Here is a 19,215-nt window from a genome sequence, read left to right on the forward strand (position 1 = left end):
TTTACCTCGATTCGTGGCGTGTGAAATATTCAACATTTTAAAACGTTTAACCAACACATTTATGATGTTTTATACAACCAAAAACCCACCTCAAGAACTCGATTGTTCCTGAATAAGTCCAATTCCATTTGCAAAGAAGATTGTTCCAACATAAAATCTAACAGGTAATTTGTCAACATCAGGATATCAATGAACAATAAAAGCAGCAAAAGGAAGCATCTATCTTCAATTAGGCCCTCTTCTTCTTGTTCCTTCCTGAAGCGGCATGAGAGGAAGAAGCAGGGATACGTCGAGGAAGCAGCCCTCGTATGATTGCGAAGAAGGCAAAAACCATGAACGGAGCATACAATCGAATCAACTTATCTGATGCTTTCCCAGAACTTAGCAACTCTCCCATTATAGCAGCCTGAAAAATGATTACAGAGTTCCTAATCAACATAGAACCGCAAATTTTTGATCGAGAAATTGAGATAGGAGGTGCGGATCCATGCTAGAAGTGATAGCATTCTCAAAGATGTAATTTTTAGGGTTTGGGATATATTAAGATGTCGAATACCATTGTCGTGGCGACGTTGACGCCCGCCATGAGGGAGGTGGTGGTAGCCCATGGGCGGCGAGCGACGATGCCGTAGACATTGGCGACGGAGAGGGGCCAGAGGAAGGCGATCTCCAGCCATACGAGTCCGGTGAAAAAGCCAGGCTTCTCAGCTACCAAATAGTCGCCGAACTCCTCGGCGTACCACCGCTTCAGCTCCACGAGTGGCGCCGGGTAGAGCAATTTAGGGAGGCAGGTCTGCGCGTCGAACAATGGCGCCGTCACCGTCAGCACAGCGGAGAAGACCACCACCACGGCGTCAATGAGCACCGATATGAGCCCCATTTCTCAATCGTGTACCCTTCGTATCTTCCCCCTTTCTGATAAAATAAAGGGGGGAAGATCCAGATTCAAGGCGGCGTTTCTTGTTAGAGAAAGGAAAAAATAATATCATGGAAAAATAAAATATTAATCAATCAACTATTAAATTAGCTGTGCCACTATCCCTCTGTTTTATGCATGCAATATGGATTGTCAACTCATTTATGATATTTTTTAAAAAAAATATTTCAAAACTGATTAAAAAAATCAAAAAATGCAAAATCGAGCAACTTCAACTTGACAGTAGGGGTGATCACGGATCGAATCACTTCGATTATTGGGGTAAAAAATCATCCGGCCCTACTATATCAGATAATGCAAAATCGGGACCTACATCCGACCCTATATCTGGCGGTTCTTATGTTTCAGATATCCGACAGGTTGTCAGTTATTTGGATATCCGACCCTATATCCAATAAAATATAAAATATAAATATAAATATAACAAAAAAAAATAAATTTTTTTAAAATGATAATAGACATTACTCATTACACGTTATAGCAGCTAATCGGAAATAAATATTACAACGTGTAGCAGTTTATCGACAGTAGTTGCTACAACGTGTAACAGCTTATCAACATTAGTTGCTACAAGTAGGGGTGACCGGATCGGGTTGGTTCGGTTATTGGGATAAAAAACTATCCGACCCTACTTGATCAGATAATGCAATATTAGGACCCTACATCCGACCTTATATCCGGCGGATTATTTTTTTTTGGTTCAAATCGGGTCGGTATAAGTGGATTGGTCGGTTTGACGGATTGACTGCTCACCCCTACTTGACAGTGGTGGTGCGGTGCCAAATCACATCAGAGCATTTAGGTTCGTCAAAGTCAACTTCTCATATCTAAGGGAAACTTGACCACCAACTTTGATCCAGCCGCGAATTATATTCCTAAAAGGCCACTCTATATATAACTTTAAGAAATAATCTTCTAAATTTATTTTATTTTTAATTTTAAAACTTTAATAAAAAATTAAAAAATGTAGAAAAGTTAATAAAACATTTAAAATATTTTTTCCTATTTTTTAATATCTTCAATTTTTTTATATGTAATTATAAAAAAGTAAAAAATAAAAATAAGATTAATAATATAAAAATAATAAAGAATCATTTTTTGTTTTTCTTTACAGCAGCATAGTGGTATTTGTTTATGAAGACCAATATTACAGTATGAAAGTTTCAAACCATTTTATAAAATATTGGAAGAGCTTTAAAATAATAAAAGAGAATTTATTTATACTTATGTTCATCAAATAAATCTACTGAAGTTGAAATGAGCCCGATCATAGTTCTTTAGATTCATCAATAGATTTCGATCGGAAGCCATTAATGAACTTAGATGACTTGGATTTTTAAAATTTTATAATGAGTGAAAGTGTGAAATATATAGAAGGTAAATATGGTGAAAAATCTTGATCCTGAGTCTCCTAAATGAGTTATAGGCCAGTGCCAAGTTGCACAAAGTATGAAACTTTTTAAACTTTTTGAGCAATGCTGAAAATCCTTTACGATGATAACGAAAGACACATTTGGACTCTTGGGCACTATAGAAACCTACATGAGTTGAAATGAGTTTGATCAGAGATTTCTAAGTCTATCAATAAGTTTTCATTGAAAACCATTGGTAGACTTATATGACTTGGATTTCTAAAATTTTACAATGAGATGGAAACGTGGAGAGTATAGAAGATTGATATGGTGCGAAATCTTGATCCCGAGTCTCCTACACAAAGTTTATAAGCCCGTGTCAATTTGTACAAAGTCTAAAATTTTCTAAACCTTTTGAACAATGTTGGAAATCCTTTACGATGATAACGGAGGACACATTTGGACTCTTGAGCACTACAGAAACCTACATGAGTTGGAATAAGTCTGATCAAACATCTCTAAATCCATCAATGGATTTTGACCGAAACTCATTGATGGATCTAGGATATTTGGTTTTTTAAAACTTTACTATGAGATGAGAGAGTTTAGCGTGTAAAAGGTATATATGGTGTCCAATCTTTGTCCTAATACATGTAAGTGAAGTTATGGTCGAATGCTAACTAGCACAAATTGTAGAGCTAGTTTTTGAAGACAAGCACCATAGTGTTGGTTCTGATTGTTGGTGCAATTTCCAGTAGGTCAAGGTTGACCTAGTTGACCAAGTGTAAACCTTGGTCATGGTTTCGATGTTTGACAATACAGAAAGACATGTAGACATGGACAATGCAGGTACAGTTGTCCATGCGGAGAGATACTGATCAGGGTCTGATCAGGTTGGATGAAGAAGAGTCAAGTAGGTCAAGGTTGACCGGATACTTGACTGGGGAGTCCTAACTGGGATGTTAGGCAGTTCGGAAAGTCCTGGTGAGTGAAACCAGGCAGTTCGGAAAGTTCTGGTGAGTGAAGCCAGGCAGTTCGGAAAGACCTGGTGAGTGAAGCCAGGTAGGTGAAAGTCCTGGTGAGTGAAGCCAGGCAGTGGGAAAGTCCTGGTGAGTGAAGCCAGGCAGTTGAAAAGTCCTGGTGAGTGAAGCCGGGCAGATTGGAAATCCTGGTGAGTGAAGCCAGGCAGTGAGAAAGTCCTGTGAGGAATTGATGTTCTTGTTTCAAGTCAAAGCTCAGGTCAAAAACATAATATCAGAGTCGTATGACCGTATGAGCTTTATGTTCTCCACGCATAGAACCGAGTTTTGATCCAAAAGAGTTCATGATTAAAAGAAATACATTTTCAAACAATGTTAATGAAAAAGAAGAGATAATGACATTAAGAAGTTAAAAAGCCAACGATAAATTGAAAGAAAAAAAAAATGCAATCTTAGTGAAGAGGCGCACCTTCATATTGTTCTTTTTAGCTTGCAGCTTCTTCTCTTTCTTCTCCCTTTCTTCCTTTTCTCCTGATCGAAAGAACACACACAGAAGGCATAGAACAAAGACAACGTACAAAGAACACGGGAAAAAGGCGAAGGGAGAAAAGGAAGGACAGGCATTTGTGAAAAATAACGAGGAGGGCAAAAATCTCACTTTTGAGGTCGAATTCGTGCTGTTTCTTCCGCTTCGCCAAGTTGTTCTTTTTCGACATTTCTCCCTCTCTCTCTCTCGCTGCAAGTTCGAAACCCTAGCTGTTGAGGAGTAAGCAAGGAAGGGGCGTGATATAAAGTCTGTCCTTCCTCTCGCTCCTTTGGTCATACTGAGCTTATTGTAGCTCTCGAAGCCTGAGCTTCGAGCTTCCGCTAAGTTGCTGCTCGTCAGCGCCCCTGTCGAGAAGAGAAGGCAAGCGAAGGTTTTACTATTGTTTTTGTTTGCTTTCTGTACTTGTACTCCTTCTTGCTGTTGTAAGTTTTTGTGGCGAGATTTCTCCACCCATAAGGAGTTTATATTAGCCGGTTTTCCGGGGACTCATCCACCGACGGATTGATAGGCTTCGTCCACCTTACGGACACGCCGAGGAGTAGGAGTATCATCTCCGAATCTCGTTACATCTTCGTGTTGAGGTTTGCTTCTCTTTTTTCGTTTCTATTTGTTATTTCCGCTGCACTAACCCTAATCGTAGGAAGAAACGAAAGAATTTGGGGTCGGCTATTCACACCCCCCTCTCTAGCCGCGATCATCGATCCTAACACTGATCACATACTATAGTGTTGGTTTATAAAGATTAGCACCACTATGGTGCTGGTTTTTGAAAATCAGCACCGTAGTTTTTGCTAGTTAGCATGTGATCATAACTTTGTCTACATGTATTAGGACAAGGATTGGGCACCATATTTATCTTCTACACACTTCATATTTTTATCTCATTGTAAAATTTCATAAATCAAAGTCCTTTAAGTCCATCAATGAGTTTCAGTCAAAACTCATTGATAGACTTAGAGAGATATGATTAGACTCATTCCAACCCCTATAGATTTTTATAGTTTCTGAAGTCCAAGGGTGCCCTCCATTATCATCGCAAAAGATTCTCAGTATTGCTTAGAAGTTTAGAAAGTTTCAGACTTTGTGCAAATTGACACGGGCCTATAACTTAATGTAAAGACTTGGAACCAAAATTTCTCACCATTTCTACCTTCTACACACTTCACACTTCCATCTCATTATAAAATTCAAAAATCCAAGTCATCTAGGTATATCAATGGATTTTTGTCAAAACTAATTAATGAACCTAAAGAACTCTAATAGGACTCATTCCAACTCTCATAGGTTTCTATAGTTCCCTAGAGTCCAAGGGTGTCATCTGTTATCATCATAAAAGATATCCAGCATTGTGCTTAGAGGGTTTAGAAAGTTTTAAACTTTTTATCAATTAACATGGGTTTATAACTTCGTGTAAGAGATTTGGGACCAGAATTTATTACCATATCTCTCTTCTACACACTCTACACTTCCATCTTATTGTAAAAAATTTAAGTCATCTAGGTTCATCAATGGGTTTTGATTGAAACTCATTGATGGACTTCTAGGACTCTTATTGGGCTCATTCCAATTCATATACATTTTTGTTAGAGTGTATACTAAAAGCCTAGCTTTTGGTATAAATATTTATCTAGAAATAAGAATCACATTGGTCAAATGTCTACATTTGTGATAAATGTAGTTGTTCAATTAATTTATATTGTAGATAACATGGTGTGTGGTGTCACACACAGAGGATCATGTTATCAGTAACTTATAAATTATAAACAGTAGCTCACGACCAAGATGGAAAGGAACAAACCATTTGAAGGTCGTAGTGTAATTAGGTATTAGTTTATCTTAACTATATAATTACACTAGTACACTTAGAGTGTATTGAGTAGGACCATTAGAGGTCGTTTCTTTTATACTGACTTTATAAAGAAACAAAGACCTCAGTTATTATGGAAGTGTGTGCTCTTAATCCTAATATAATAACAAGCATATATATTTGATATTTATTTCTTTAATTTGTCAATGAGTGAGATTTAGTTCGATGAATCAATAAGCCCGATAAGTTGGGAAATGATATCACTTATAGTGTGTGTTGTTGATTATAGAAGGAAACTGTGTCCTAGAGATACTAGGTTGAGAATGTCCCCAAGAGGACCTCAAAGGATTGTCATGTTAAACCCTGCAGGTGGACTTAGTCCGACATGACGATGAAGTTGAGTGGTACTACTCTTGGAGCTAGATATTAATTAAGCGAGTTGTCAGTAACTTACTTAATTAGTGGACATTTGTTATCTTAAACACAGGGAGACTAACACACTCATGATAAGAAGGAGTCCAAAATATAATTTGGGATTGGTGCGGTAGTTCAATAATAGTTCTCTAGTGGAATGAATTATTATTGATAAAATTAAGTTGTGTGTTCGGGGCGAGCACGGGATGCTTAATTTTATCGGGAGACCAAAATCAATTCCTCCTCTCGGTCCCTATCGTAGCCTCTTAATTATAGAGTACTATACCCACCTATACCCACCTTCTTACCCATCCTATAGGGGGCCGGCCAAGCTAGCTTGGAGACCAAGCTAGGGCTGGCCATGTTTTGGTTCATGGGTGAATTCATGTGGCCGGCCCTAGCTTGAACTCAAGCTTAGGTGGCCGGCCCTATTAAAATAAAAAGGAATTTTATTTTTAAAATTTTTCTTATGTGGATAACATGATTTAAAAGAGAGTTTAAAAATTTAAATATTTCCTTTTATAAGATTCTACAAAAGATTAAGAGAAGAGTTAAATCTCTTTCCTTATTTGTAGATTAAAAGGTTGATTTTAATTTTGGTAAAAACTTTCCTTTTAATCATGTTCATGATTTAAAAGAGAGTTTAAAAATTAAATATCTCTTTTATAAAGCTTCTACAAAGATTAAGAAAAGATTAGATATCTTTCCTTATTTGTAGATTGGAAGAGATTTTAATTTTTAAAGATAACTTTCTTTTTAATCCACATGTTTAAAAGAAATATTTTAATTTATAAAATTTCCTTTTTATTGACCATCATGAAGGGAAAAATTTTTAGAGAAATTTTTTATAAAATTTCCGGAAACAAATTAGGAAAGTTTTAATTCTTGATTGAATTAAATTTCCTTTGCTTGGTTTAAAGTGGTCGGCCACATTGTTGATGAGAAAAAAAATATTTTTTAATTAAATGAATTTTCCTTATCAATGGCAAAAGAATTAAGGAAATTTTTATTTAAATTTCCTTATTTGCCAAGGCCAAGGATTATAAAAGAGAGGGTAGAGGTGCCTTCATGAAAAACAACTCTATTATTTTTCCTCTCTCTTTTTCTTCCTTGGTGTGGCCGGCCATCCTCTCCTCTTTTCTTCTCTTTGATGGCCGAACCTCATCCTTCTTGTGGAGACTCATATGGTGGCCGGATCAAGTTTAGAGAAGAAGAAGAAGAAGGAGTGAAAGAAAGCTTTGTTTCTAGCATTCCTTGGAGCATGGTGGTGGTGGCCGAACCTCTTCATCCTAGAAGAAGTTTTGATGGCCGAAACTTGCAAGGAAGAAGAAGGTGCTTGGTGGTTCTCATCTCGGAAGATCGTTGCCCACACAACGTCCGAGGTTAGAAGAGGAATACGGTAGAAGATCAAGAGGTCTTTCTAAAAGGTATAACTAGTAATTTTTCTTTCCGCATCATACTAGTTATTTTTGGAAATAATACTAAATACAAGAGGCATACGATTCTAGTGTTTCGAATTTGTTTTCGATATAGTGTTCTTTTGTTTTTCTTTTCCTTGTGATTTGATTGTTCTTTTCGGTTAACCTAAAGTTATTTTAGGAAATTAAATATTAGCTTTCTATAAAAGGTTTTGTCTAGTCGGTGGTGGTTGCTCCCATATCCAAGAAGGCCATGTGCCTCGCCACGTCAGTACTGGGAACCGATTATGGAAATTAATATTTAATGGAATTAATAACTTAAGGTGACTTGGGTCGAACGTGTTAAGTTCCGCAGGAGATCCAAGTCAAAACCTAAAAGAACAAATAGATTAAGTTTTGGATCAAACGTGTTAAGTTCCGCAGGCGATCCAAAATTTAATTTAAAAGAACACATGGTAGCTAGGAAAAGGTTCAGACCTTTGTACAAAATTTTTGTACAGTGGAACCTCTAGACTTTCCGAGTAGCAACCAACAATTGGTATCAGAGCTAAAGTTTTGCCTCTGTGTATTTGGTATTAGTTTAATTATGCACATGTCATACATAATTTAGGCAGGATAATAGTAGTATGTGCTAACTTTTTGGATGCAGGATCCAACTATTATGGCTTATAGTTTTATGTGTGTGATTGGACCCTTGGACATGTCAAGGGCATTTATATGTGTGTGCATGATTGTATTATAAAATACAGCAGGAGCTGTATTTAGTTTTATTAGGATTTTATTTTTGATCTAGATACATGTACATTCCTTTTATGGAATATAGGATCAAAAATTGTAAAATTCTATTTATGTCGCGGATCGAATCTTGCAAAGCGTGAAACCTTCTAAGGACCAGAGGCGCAGCGGAACAAGGAGCAAGATGGATGCGACAGCTAGACCCGGTGACGGTGGCCAAATATGGCAGCAGCTTGGGATGACAACACACGGAGGACAACTAGAGATAAAAGCCATAATAGTTGAAAATTAGATTTTCTATTTATTGCTTTTATATTGTGCTGTGTGTGCATATTAGTTTACAAGTTTAGTAGGCTAGCATAGTTAAAATTCCTCATTAATAAATAACTAAGTGGGAGAGGGATTTTTAAGTAAATCCCATGGTCTCCATTACTGGTTTGTAAGTGATGCAAACAAGCTTGCGCGTTGGCTCTGAGTGCCTTCCTCCATAACGGATGAGCTAGTTTGCAGATCACTAGAACAAACTTCCATTTTTGGATGACTATAGGAAATTAATTAAGAGCGTGTGATCTTCCCCAACGGAAGGGGCATAATCTTATTAATGGACTTAGTGTCAAGTAATGGTATACATTTAGACACATCTAATAGTATCCTCCCCATCGGAGTCACTGTTATTATTTGTGTGACCAAATGAAACCAACTATTAATTTGTCATAAAACTAGGTTGACAAGATAATAAAATTAAAGGGTTAAAACTCCTCTTACAAATGATTGATTTTGTATACGTCCACACTAACGTGGCATACAAAATTAACTGGTTGAGATAATTTTATTTGTCATAAAGTTACGTTGACAAGATAGTTAATGGGTAAGACCCTCCTCTTATAAATGTTGATTTTGTATACGTCCACACTAACGTGGCATGCAAAATTTACTGTGTTTGAGGTGTTGGTAAATTTAAATAGTATTGTTAGAGGAATCAATATTATTTTAAATTTAGAAGTCTTGACCAAATATTTGATTAAAGATAGACCAACTATTAATTTTATTCGTCATAAAGTAAGGTTGACGAGATAATAAAATTAAATGATAAAATTTCCTCTTTGAATTTGTTTACGTCCACACTAACGTGGCATACAAAATTCATGGGGATTTTTAAGGAGTTGATCTTAACCAAATATTTTTGTGATTCTTAGGATGATGGTCAATCCCTAGCTGATATACTTTAGGATAGACTTAGTGGTCCCAATTATAATTGATTGGAAATAGGATTTGGACATTAAGGTAGACTGTCCTCTTAGAACTAAGAACAATATAGGTGTATTTTATTCATTAGTTGAAACATGTTTAGTGGTGTTATCTACCAGAACCTGGAGTGTAGATACAGATGTCATGTCTGCAATTCATTGCAGGGTTCCAGGAAACCCGACAACTAAATGAAAATAAAAAACACCGTCCACATGGACACTTCTGCAAAAGTGGCAGCTGTTGCAGTGGGAGATGTTTATCTTTTGATAAGAATAAAACATGGATTTTTGAGTAATTGTCTTTACGCACCAAGTTTAGAAAGAACTAGTTTTCAGTTTCTAAACTATTCAAAGAACTTGATATTCTGCCTCTTTTAATAACAAAGTTGTTATTAAGAAAAAGAGGGAAGTTATCTGTTCTGGTACGTTGGTTGGCAATTTATAAATCCAATAACTCTCACGATGCAACAAATGGAAATTAGTAACACATCTTCTAACTTTAAGAGAAAGTAACCTTCGGAAATGAACCATTTATATCTTTGGCATCTAAGGCTAGGTTATATTAACTTGAGTATGATTCATTGGTAGCTGATGAACTTTTGGGTTCATTAGTAGTGGAAATCTTTCCAACCTGCGAGTCTTACTTGGAAGGAAAAATAACCAAGAAGCTTTCAAGTCTAAGGGGTATGGAGTCAAAGATATGTTGAAATTGGTTCATTCTGATTTGTGTGATCCTATGACTATCCAAGCAAGAGGCTGTTTCAAATATTTCGTCTATTTTATAGACAATTATTTGATATACGGATACATTTACTTGATGTGCCACAAGTCTAAGTGCTTTGATTAGTTCAAAGAGTATGAGGCTGATGTGAAAAAATGTCAAGGTAAAAGTATCAAGACACTACGGTGAGATCGTAGTGGCAAGTACCTCTTGGGAGAATTTAGGAGTCACTTATCAGAAGTAGAGATTCAATCCCAACTAACTACACCTAGATATATCCCAACAGAATGGTGTAGAAAAAGGAAGGTATAGGACTCTTATGGAAATAAGTAGATTGATGATGAGTTATTTATAAAATTACCAAATTAATTTTAAGGATATACTCTGGAAACGGAAGTGAACATAATACCTTCCAAATTCATAACTCTCTACTCATATAGAATTGCTGAATAAACGTAAGCCTATTTTGAAGCATATTCGGATTCAGGTAGTCCAGCACATATGCTGAAGAGAGACAATGATAAGTTGGACAGGAATTCACTTGTTTGTGGGTTATCCTAGAGAAATGAAAGTAGGTTTATAGTCTTAAAAATCAGAAGGTCATTATTAGCATCAATGATCGATTTTTAGAAAAGAACTATGTAATAAACCTCATGCCCATAAGAAAATTTGTTCTTAAGGAAATAATAAAAGACATGTCTAATCTAGTACTAACTGTACAAGATGAGATACCACAAGGAAACTGCAACACGTATCATAAATGATACACAATTGCAGAAAGTGCCTCATCGTAGTGGGAGGGTTGTTAGGCAACCTAAAAAGATTTATGTTTTGGGAGAGTTTTTGGACTCGATCCCTGGAGGACATGAATCTGATCTCCGGACATATGACGAAGCACTCCAAGATAAAGATGCAATATCTTGGCAAAGAGTAATGAATAACAGAATTAGAATATATGTATTCTAATAAAATCTGGAAGCTTATATAACCACCAAATGGTATAAAAGCCTTTGGGTGTAAAAAGGTCTATATTAGGAAAAGAGGGATAGACAGGAAGGTAGAAACTTTCAAAGCAAGGCTAGATGAAAAAGGAAACTTTTTCACTGGTAGTCATGCTTAAGTCTATCCGGATTCTTTTATCTATTTGGCAAGTGGATGTCAAGACAGCATTCCTTAATGGAAGTCTTGAAGAAAACATCCATATAAAGCAACCAGAAGGGTTCATTGCAAAGGGCTAAGAGCATCTTGTGTGTAAGCTCAATCAAGTCTATGGACTGAGGCAAAGCTTCAAGGTCTTGGAACATCCGGTTTATCAAAGTAATCCAGATCTATGGATTTAGTAACCGGATAAGTCTTGTGTATACAAAAGATGTGATGGAAACGTGGTGGTATTTCTTGTACTATACTTAGATAACATTTTTGGTAGTTGGAAACAATATCAAAATGTTGTCAGAAGTAAGGGTATGGTTGTCCAAACAATTCGATATAAAGGACTTGGGAGAATGTATATATTCTTGAGATCAAAGTAATAAGGGATCGCAAGAAAAGAATATTTTACTTATCCCAAGCTTCATACATCGGAAAAAACCTTGCTCGTTTTAAGCATACAAAACTCCAAGAAAGGTTTCTTACCTTTTTAGGATGGAGTAACTTTATCTAAAGATATGTCTCTGTAGACATCAAAGGAGATAAAGGAATTAAAGGCAGTTCTTTATGCTACGGCTGTTGGAAGCCTAATGTATGCTATGCACGAGATCAGAAATCTGTTTTGCCAAGGGCATAGTTAGCAGATATCAAAGTAACCCTGGACAAGGACAGTGGACTGCAGTAAAGCATATATTGTAGTACCTTAGAGGCACTAGAGATTATATGCTAGCTTACAAGACAGTTAATTTAGTCCTTGTGGGTTGCATGGATTTTGACTTCCAATCGGATATGGACAATAATAAGTCAACCTCGGGGTTTTTGTGTTTACTTTAGGAGGTAAAGTCATAACTATGGAAGAGTGATAAGCATAGGTGTTTTTCTGGACTCCACCATAGAAGTTTAGTATATGGCAAGCCTCTGAGGTAGCCATAAAAGCTGAATGACTCAATAACCTCAGATAGACTTAGATATGATTTCTGGTTTGTCCAAAAATTATTACAATTTATTGTAATAATGTTGGTGCAGTAGCAAACTCGAAGAAACCATAAGTCTATAAGGCAAGTAAACACAATAGAGCGCAAGTACCAACCAATACGAGGAATCGTATAAACGAGGAGAAGTTGTTGCCGCCTAGATTGCATCAGGTGATGACCTATAGATCCTTTCGCTAAGGTCCTTAAGGCAAGAGCTTTTGATGGGCATGTTGAAGGGATGGGAATCAGATGTATGGCAGCAGATATGGCAGCTTAGTCTTTTAGTATAAGTGGGAGATTGTTAGAGTGTATACTAAAAGCCTAGCTTTTGGTATAAACATTTATCTAGAAATAAGAATCACATTGGTCAAATGTCTACATTTGTGATAAATATAGTTGTTCAATTAATTTATATTGTAGATAACATGGTGTGTGGTGTCACACACAGAGGATCATGTTATCAGTACCTTATAAACAGTAGCTCACGACCAAGATGGAAAGGAACAAACCATTTGAAGGTCGTAGTGTAATTAGGTATTAGTTTATCTTAACTATATAATTATACTAGTACACTTAGAGTGTATTGAGTAGGACCATTAGAGGTCGTTTCTTTTATACTGAATTTATAAAGAAACAAAGACCTCAGTTATTATGGAAGTGTGTGCTCTTAATCCTAATATAATAACAAGCACATATATTTGATATTTATTTCTTTAATTTGTCAATGGGTGAGATTTAGTTCGATGAATCAATAAGCCCGATAAGTTGGGAAATGATATCACTTATAGTGTGTGTTGTTGATTATAGAAGGAAACTGTGTTCTAGAGATACTAGGTTGAGAATGTCCCCAAGAGGAGCTCAAAAGGATTGTCATGTTAAACCCTGCAGGTGGACTTAGTCCGACATGACGATGAAGTTGAGTGGTACTACTCTTGGAGCTAGATATTAATTAAGCGAGTTGTCAGTAACTTACTTAATTAGTGGACATTTGTTATCTTAAACACAGGGAGACTAACACACTCATGATAAGAAGGAGTCCAAAATATAATTTGGGATTGGTGCGGTAGTTCAATAATAGTTCTCTAGTGGAATGAATTATTATTGATAAAATTAAGTTGTGTGTTCGGGGCGAGCACGAGATGCTTAATTTTATCGGGAGACCAAAACCAATTCCTCCTCTCGGTCCCTATCGTAGCCTCTTAATTATAGAGTACTATACCCACCTATACCCACCTTCTTACCCATCCTATAGGGAGCCAAGCTAGCTTGGAGACCAAGCTAGGGCTGGCCATGTGTTTATTCATGGGTGAATTCATGTGGCCGTCCCTATTAAAATAAAAAGGAATTTTATTTTAAAATTTTTCCTTATGTGGATAACATGATTTAAAAGAGAGTTTAAAATTTAAATATTTCCTTTTATAAGATTCTACAAAGATTAAGAGAAGAGTTAAATCTCTTTCCTTATTTGTAGATTAAAAGGTTGATTTTAATTTTGGTAAAAACTTTCCTTTTAATCATGTTCATGATTTAAAAGAGAGTTTAAAAATTAAATATCTCTTTTATAAAGCTTCTACAAAGATTAAGAAAAGATTAGATATCTTTCCTTATTTGTAGATTGGAAGAGATTTTAATTTTTAAAGATAACTTTCTTTTTAATCCACATGTTTAAAAGAAATATTTTAATTTATAAAATTTCCTTTTTATTGACCATCATGAAGGGAAAAATTTTTAGAGAAATTTTTTATAAAATTTCCGGAAACAAATTAGGAAAGTTTTAATTCTTGATTGAATTAAATTTCCTTTGCTTGGTTTAAAGTGGCCGGCCACATTGTTGATGAGAAAAAAATATTTTTTAATTAAATAAATTTTCCTTATCAATGGCAAAAGAATTAAGGAAATTTTTATTTAAATTTCCTTATTTGCCAAGGCCAAGGATTATAAAAGAGAGGGTAGAGGTGTCTTCATGAAAAACAACTCTATTATTTTTCCTCTCTCTTTTTCTTCCTTGGTGTGGCCGGCCATCCTCTCCTCTTTTCTTCTCTTTGATGGCCGAACCTCATCCTTCTTGTGGAGACTCATATGGTGGCCGGATCAAGTTTAGAGAAGAAGAAGAAGAAGGAGTGAAAGAAAGCTTTGTTTCTAGCATTCCTTGGAGCATGGTGGTGGTGGCCGAACCTCTTCATCCTAGAAGAAGTTTTGATGGCCGAAACTTGCAAGGAAGAAGAAGGTGCTTGGTGGTTCTCATCTCGGAAGATCGTTGCCCACACAACGTCCGAGGTTAGAAGAGGAATACGGTAGAAGATCAAAAGGTTTTTCTAAAAGGTATAACTAGTAATTTTTCTTTCCGCATCATACTAGTTATTTTTGGAAATAATACTAAATACAAGAGGCATACGATTCTAGAGTTTCGAATTTGTTTTCGATATAGTGTTCTTTTGTTTTTCTTTTCCTTGTGATTTGATTGTTCTTTTCGGTTAACCTAAAGTTATTTTAGGAAATTAAATATTAGCTTTCTATAAAAGGTTTTGTCTAGTCGGTGGTGGTTGCTCCCATATCCAAGAAGGCCATGTGCCTCGCCACGTCAGTACTGGGAACCGATTATGGAAATTAATATTTAATGGAATTAATAACTTAAGGTGACTTGGGTCGAACGTGTTAAGTTCCGCAGGAGATCCAAGTCAAAACCTAAAAGAACAAATAGATTAAGTTTTGGATCAAACGTGTTAAGTTCCGCAGGCGATCCAAAATTTAATTTAAAAGAACACATGGTAGCTAGGAAAAGGTTCAGACCTTTGTACAAAATTTTTGTACAGTGGAACCTCTAGACTTTCCGAGTAGCAACCAACAATTTTTGCAATGCCCAATGTCCAAATATGCACTTTGTTATCATCGTAAAGGATTTTCAACATTACTAAAAAAGTTTAAAAAGTTTCAAACTTTTTGCAAATTAACACAGACCTATAACTTCATGTAAAAGACTCAAGATCAAGATTTCTCATCATATCTATCTTTATACATTCCATATTTCAATCTCATTGTAAACTTTTAGAAATCCAAGTAATCTATGCATGTCCATCAATAAGTTTCAATTGAAATTCATGGATCTAGATCAGGATCATTCCAACTTCAGTGGATTTATTAGGTGAACATGAATCCAAATAAGTTCTCTTTTACTATTTTAAAGCTCTCCTAACCATACTCAAAACGATTTAAAACTGTCAAGACATAGTACTAATTTTAAAGATCAATACTACTATGATTGTCTTCAAAAACTAGTATCACTATGGTGCTGGTCAAACCAGCACCAAAGTGATTTTTTTATTATTTTTATTAATAAAATCAATTCTTGCCATTAATCTTATTTTTATTTTTTTACTCTTTTATAATAACATATTAAAAAATTAAAGATATTAAACATTTGAAAAAAAATATTTTAAATGTTTTATTAACCTTTATTTTATATATTTTTAAATTTTTTATTAAAGTTTTAAAAGTAAAAATAAATAATTTTATAGGATTATTTATTAAATTTTAAATGGTGTTTAAATTAATTAATTTAGGAAGAAAGGCATACATTCAAACATGTATGCATACAAGTAAAAGTATAATTTGTGGTGCTGGGTAGATCCTTTGAGCATGGGCGGAGCCACCCTTGGCTAGTGGGCTCCAGCCCTACCAATTTTTTTTATTAAAAAATAAAATTAAAAAAATTCTGCCCCATAATTTTTTCTTAATTGTTTTCCTGTTGCACGTTCCTGCCGCATGCGCTTTTTATTAAATCAAAAACTTTGATTTGATTTAATTAAAATTCAAAGCACACATCACTTTATTAGAAATTTTAATTAAATTAAAAATTTTGCAAGACCCTTCGCTTCCGCGGAGCCATAGGTGTGAAAGATTTAATTTTGATCCTGTTTTTCCATCACTACGTTCGAGTAGATGTGTTCATTTTCGAAATAGATTTTCTTCGAACTCCTTTCTCAACGGCATAATCTTTTAATTTTTTAAAAATCTTTACATTATCATTCATATGATATTTTATATTCATGTATTGTGCAAGCATTCGACAGTGACTCAACGAATACAATCACGACATCCCTTCTTTCAAATAGCATATGATATCAGTGCGACCATCACCATAGGTTTATATCTCGACGATCAATGTTAGATAAATTTAAATTCTGACTACCCTCCTGCCTTTGAGGATCATAATTTTACCCCTACCTTTGAGGATCATAATTTTAAAATCTCACGTGTGCTGTTTGAGAATTTACCGTTGATCCTGCTCCATCAATCCACTCAGAAGATACGAGCCATCGATCAGTTTACAGATGAAATCAAAAGCAGTACAAGTTAAACAATTCTACAAAAAATTGCCCTAAGAGTTGGTGTCTCTTGAACTGTCAGCAAGACTGATGGCTCCTGAGTAACAACAGAATGACTAGCAGAAAGCAAATTTACTTGTTTTAAGTTCAGTTGCTCAAAAACAGATCTTTATTTAAGCGATAGTTGCATCAGTCAAACGTCATGATTCATAAAGGAAACCACCACAAAACATTGCTAGGGTGACACAACTAGTAGACTTGACGTACAGACACAAACAAAGTGACCATAATGATCTTAGAGGGCCTTGAGGATCTCTTCTGCACCGGAAATGGTGAATGCTCCTCCTTCTTCAATGTTTGCAACCTTCACCACGAGGTTGTCGACAAGGAGAGCAAACCTTCGTGACCGAATCCCCAACCCTTTATCTGCGAGATCCAATTCCAAGCCAAGAACATGGGTGTAGCTTGCAGAGCCGTCAGCTAAGAATTTCACATGCTTATTGTCGGGATATGTCTTTGCCCACGCCTTCATAACAAAGGGGTCATTAACTGCAAGAGATTTACACAAATAAGAAAGAGCTCCAATCACTTTTCTATAGCAGAATGTCAGTCTGAATTATAATCAATTCAATGCCTTCAAACTAGAAGGACTTACATATTTGATTTAAGTGACGTGTGCAGATCATATTGTGCTAAATGTTTACGATGCGGGCAGTGCCAAAGAGGATTTTTCATGTAATCAAGCTTCATATCCTTCATGTTGAACAAGATTGCCAGTAATCTCAAGAGCAGCTTTGATGTTTGAAAGAGAACAAGTAGTTTTTGTGGACTCATCTAGTGATGAGATTTTGTTTTTCATACTTTGCCAAGTAACTTGACTTTTCCACCAATAAATGTGTGAATAGATACTTCATCTTATGAAGGTGTTCTATAAGAGTTGTAACTACTGCATCATTGGTTGTCACTTTGGTTTCTTAGTTCTTGCTATGCGATTTCTTTCACTTCATAAAGCTCGCAACAAAAATATATTGGTCCTTGATGCTTGTGAATTTGCTAAACAAGCCTAAGTCATACAATTGTTTATATTTTTCATACAAATGCTTAGAGGCCCATATTGTAACAATAGAAAAACTTATATTTCTTTCACGTTTTATCTACATTTTGTCTTTATTATAAAAAAGAACATTAAGCCTAACGAGTGCCAAACTATTTGATCATGAGGAACAAGAACTATGACAAAGTTAATGAAACCTGAAAAAACAGAAGAACCAACTAGTTAACTAAGACAGAATGTGCAAGTTGTTTGATCAATAAAATTGCATTTTGTCATAGGCTCCTTAATTCTTTGGGATTGGAGACCTTCCAATCCATTGTAGCATAGAAGTCTTCACTTAAAAGGTAAAATTCTTTCCTATTAAGTATGAAACCAAAAGTATTAAGATGAACACACAATCCAAAACATGTGAAATTAATCTCATCTAAATTGAATACTAGTGCATCAGAACTAACGCAATATTGTCAAATTGTCCGTCAGTGTGAATCATGCTCGCTAAGAAGATAAAAATAGATGATTACCGCTGATGAGGAGGATCTCGTCAACGCCCTTGGATTTAAGTTCCTCGGCACTTTCAATAAAGCCAGGCACATGCGTCATGCTGCAAAAGGAAAAAGGATAAAATCAAAGATCTCCTGAGGAAGCGCAAATGTCCCGAGCAAGATCGCGTAAAGGTTCGAGCATAATAAGCGTCCCGATAGTGGCGATCTTGACTGGCCGAAATTAATTTCTATGACCTTTACATTCCCCCACTTTTTTCCCTTCAATTCCTATGTAAAACATTTTTCCGCTTGCATACGAAGAATATCTCTCACGCCCAAAAAAAAAAACAATCACAATCCAAAGAGGGCAGAGGAAGCCCATGGCTTTGACATGCCGGTGATTCGTCTGGTAACTGAGCGTCAAACAAACAATCTTTTGCCAAGAGATTTGGGCATAGAGCATCTATTGGACAGAGTACTGGGAGATAAGAAGGGAATCGGTACGCTTACCTGCAGGTAGGCGTGAAAGCGCCGGGGACGCCAAAGAGGATGACCTTCTTGCCGGCGGCGAGGGAGTGGACCGACACTGGCTTCAGCTGGTCGTTCTCATCGAACCACGCCAACGTGCCATCCGGAAGCGCATCTCCAACAGCGATTGGAGCCATTCTCTTCTCGATCTCGATCTCGATCTCGCTCTGGCTCAGGCTCTCGGTCAGTCGATCTCGCTCTCGATATCTGCGATAAATTTAACGGAGGGTGTTTGCTGCAAAGGATGCCGTTCCTTTATTGCTTGCCTTAATGTGCGGGTTTTTCCATAACTCTTCGCAGGCAGGAAACATCAACCTCTGATAGCGTGATAGCTATCGTGACGTCATATTTCGAAATAACAAAGAGTAGGTTGGAAAAATATGATGTTTCGTATCTCATACCAGACAGGCCATTTACATTTACCCTGGCTCCAGCGCGGACATCGAGAAGAGAGCGAGATTTTTGGACTTTTGGAAACGATTGAAGGACGGCGATGAACATTACACATGTATCATATTTTTTTTCTACCCACTTTATTTATTTATTTA

The 19,215-nt window shown here is 36.0% G+C and overlaps 2 protein-coding genes across 2 annotated transcripts; both read right to left on the reverse strand.

Moving 5' to 3' along the window:
- Window positions 1–113: 113 nt before the first annotated feature.
- Window positions 114–968, reverse strand: LOC122000786 (sigma intracellular receptor 2-like). Its single transcript, XM_042555242.1, has 2 exons — window positions 557–968; window positions 114–406 (listed from the first exon to the last, which is right to left on the reverse strand). The coding sequence occupies exons 1-2, from the start codon at window positions 878–880 to the stop codon at window positions 230–232; spliced, it is 501 nt and encodes a 166-aa protein (XP_042411176.1). The 5' UTR covers window positions 881–968; the 3' UTR covers window positions 114–229.
- Window positions 969–16,754: 15,786 nt separating this feature from the next.
- On the reverse strand, window positions 16,755–18,907 carry LOC122000787 (peroxiredoxin-2C-like). Its single transcript, XM_042555243.1, has 3 exons — window positions 18,650–18,907; window positions 18,179–18,258; window positions 16,755–17,152 (listed from the first exon to the last, which is right to left on the reverse strand). Exons 1-3 carry the CDS (start codon window positions 18,802–18,804, stop codon window positions 16,899–16,901), a joined length of 489 nt encoding a protein of 162 aa, XP_042411177.1. The 5' UTR covers window positions 18,805–18,907; the 3' UTR covers window positions 16,755–16,898.
- Window positions 18,908–19,215: the final 308 nt, after the last annotated feature.

The sequence above is a fragment of the Zingiber officinale genome, chromosome 7A, assembly GCF_018446385.1.
Source record: "Zingiber officinale cultivar Zhangliang chromosome 7A, Zo_v1.1, whole genome shotgun sequence".
Taxonomy (NCBI): Eukaryota; Viridiplantae; Streptophyta; class Magnoliopsida; order Zingiberales; family Zingiberaceae; genus Zingiber; species Zingiber officinale.

Coding starts and splice junctions, on each gene's coding strand:
- LOC122000787 (XM_042555243.1), bottom strand. CDS start 18,804: ATGGCTCCAATCGCTGTTGGAGATGCGCTTCCGGATGGCACGTTGGCG. Junction 18,259..18,649: donor GCTTTCACGCCTACCTGCAG/GTAAGCGTACCG, acceptor TTCCTTTTGCAG/CATGACGCATGTGCCTGGCT. Junction 17,153..18,178: donor CGAGATCCTCCTCATCAGCG/GTAATCATCTAT, acceptor AATCTCTTGCAG/TTAATGACCCCTTTGTTATG.
- LOC122000786 (XM_042555242.1), bottom strand. CDS start 880: ATGGGGCTCATATCGGTGCTCATTGACGCCGTGGTGGTGGTCTTCTCC. Junction 407..556: donor TCAACGTCGCCACGACAATG/GTATTCGACATC, acceptor ATCATTTTTCAG/GCTGCTATAATGGGAGAGTT.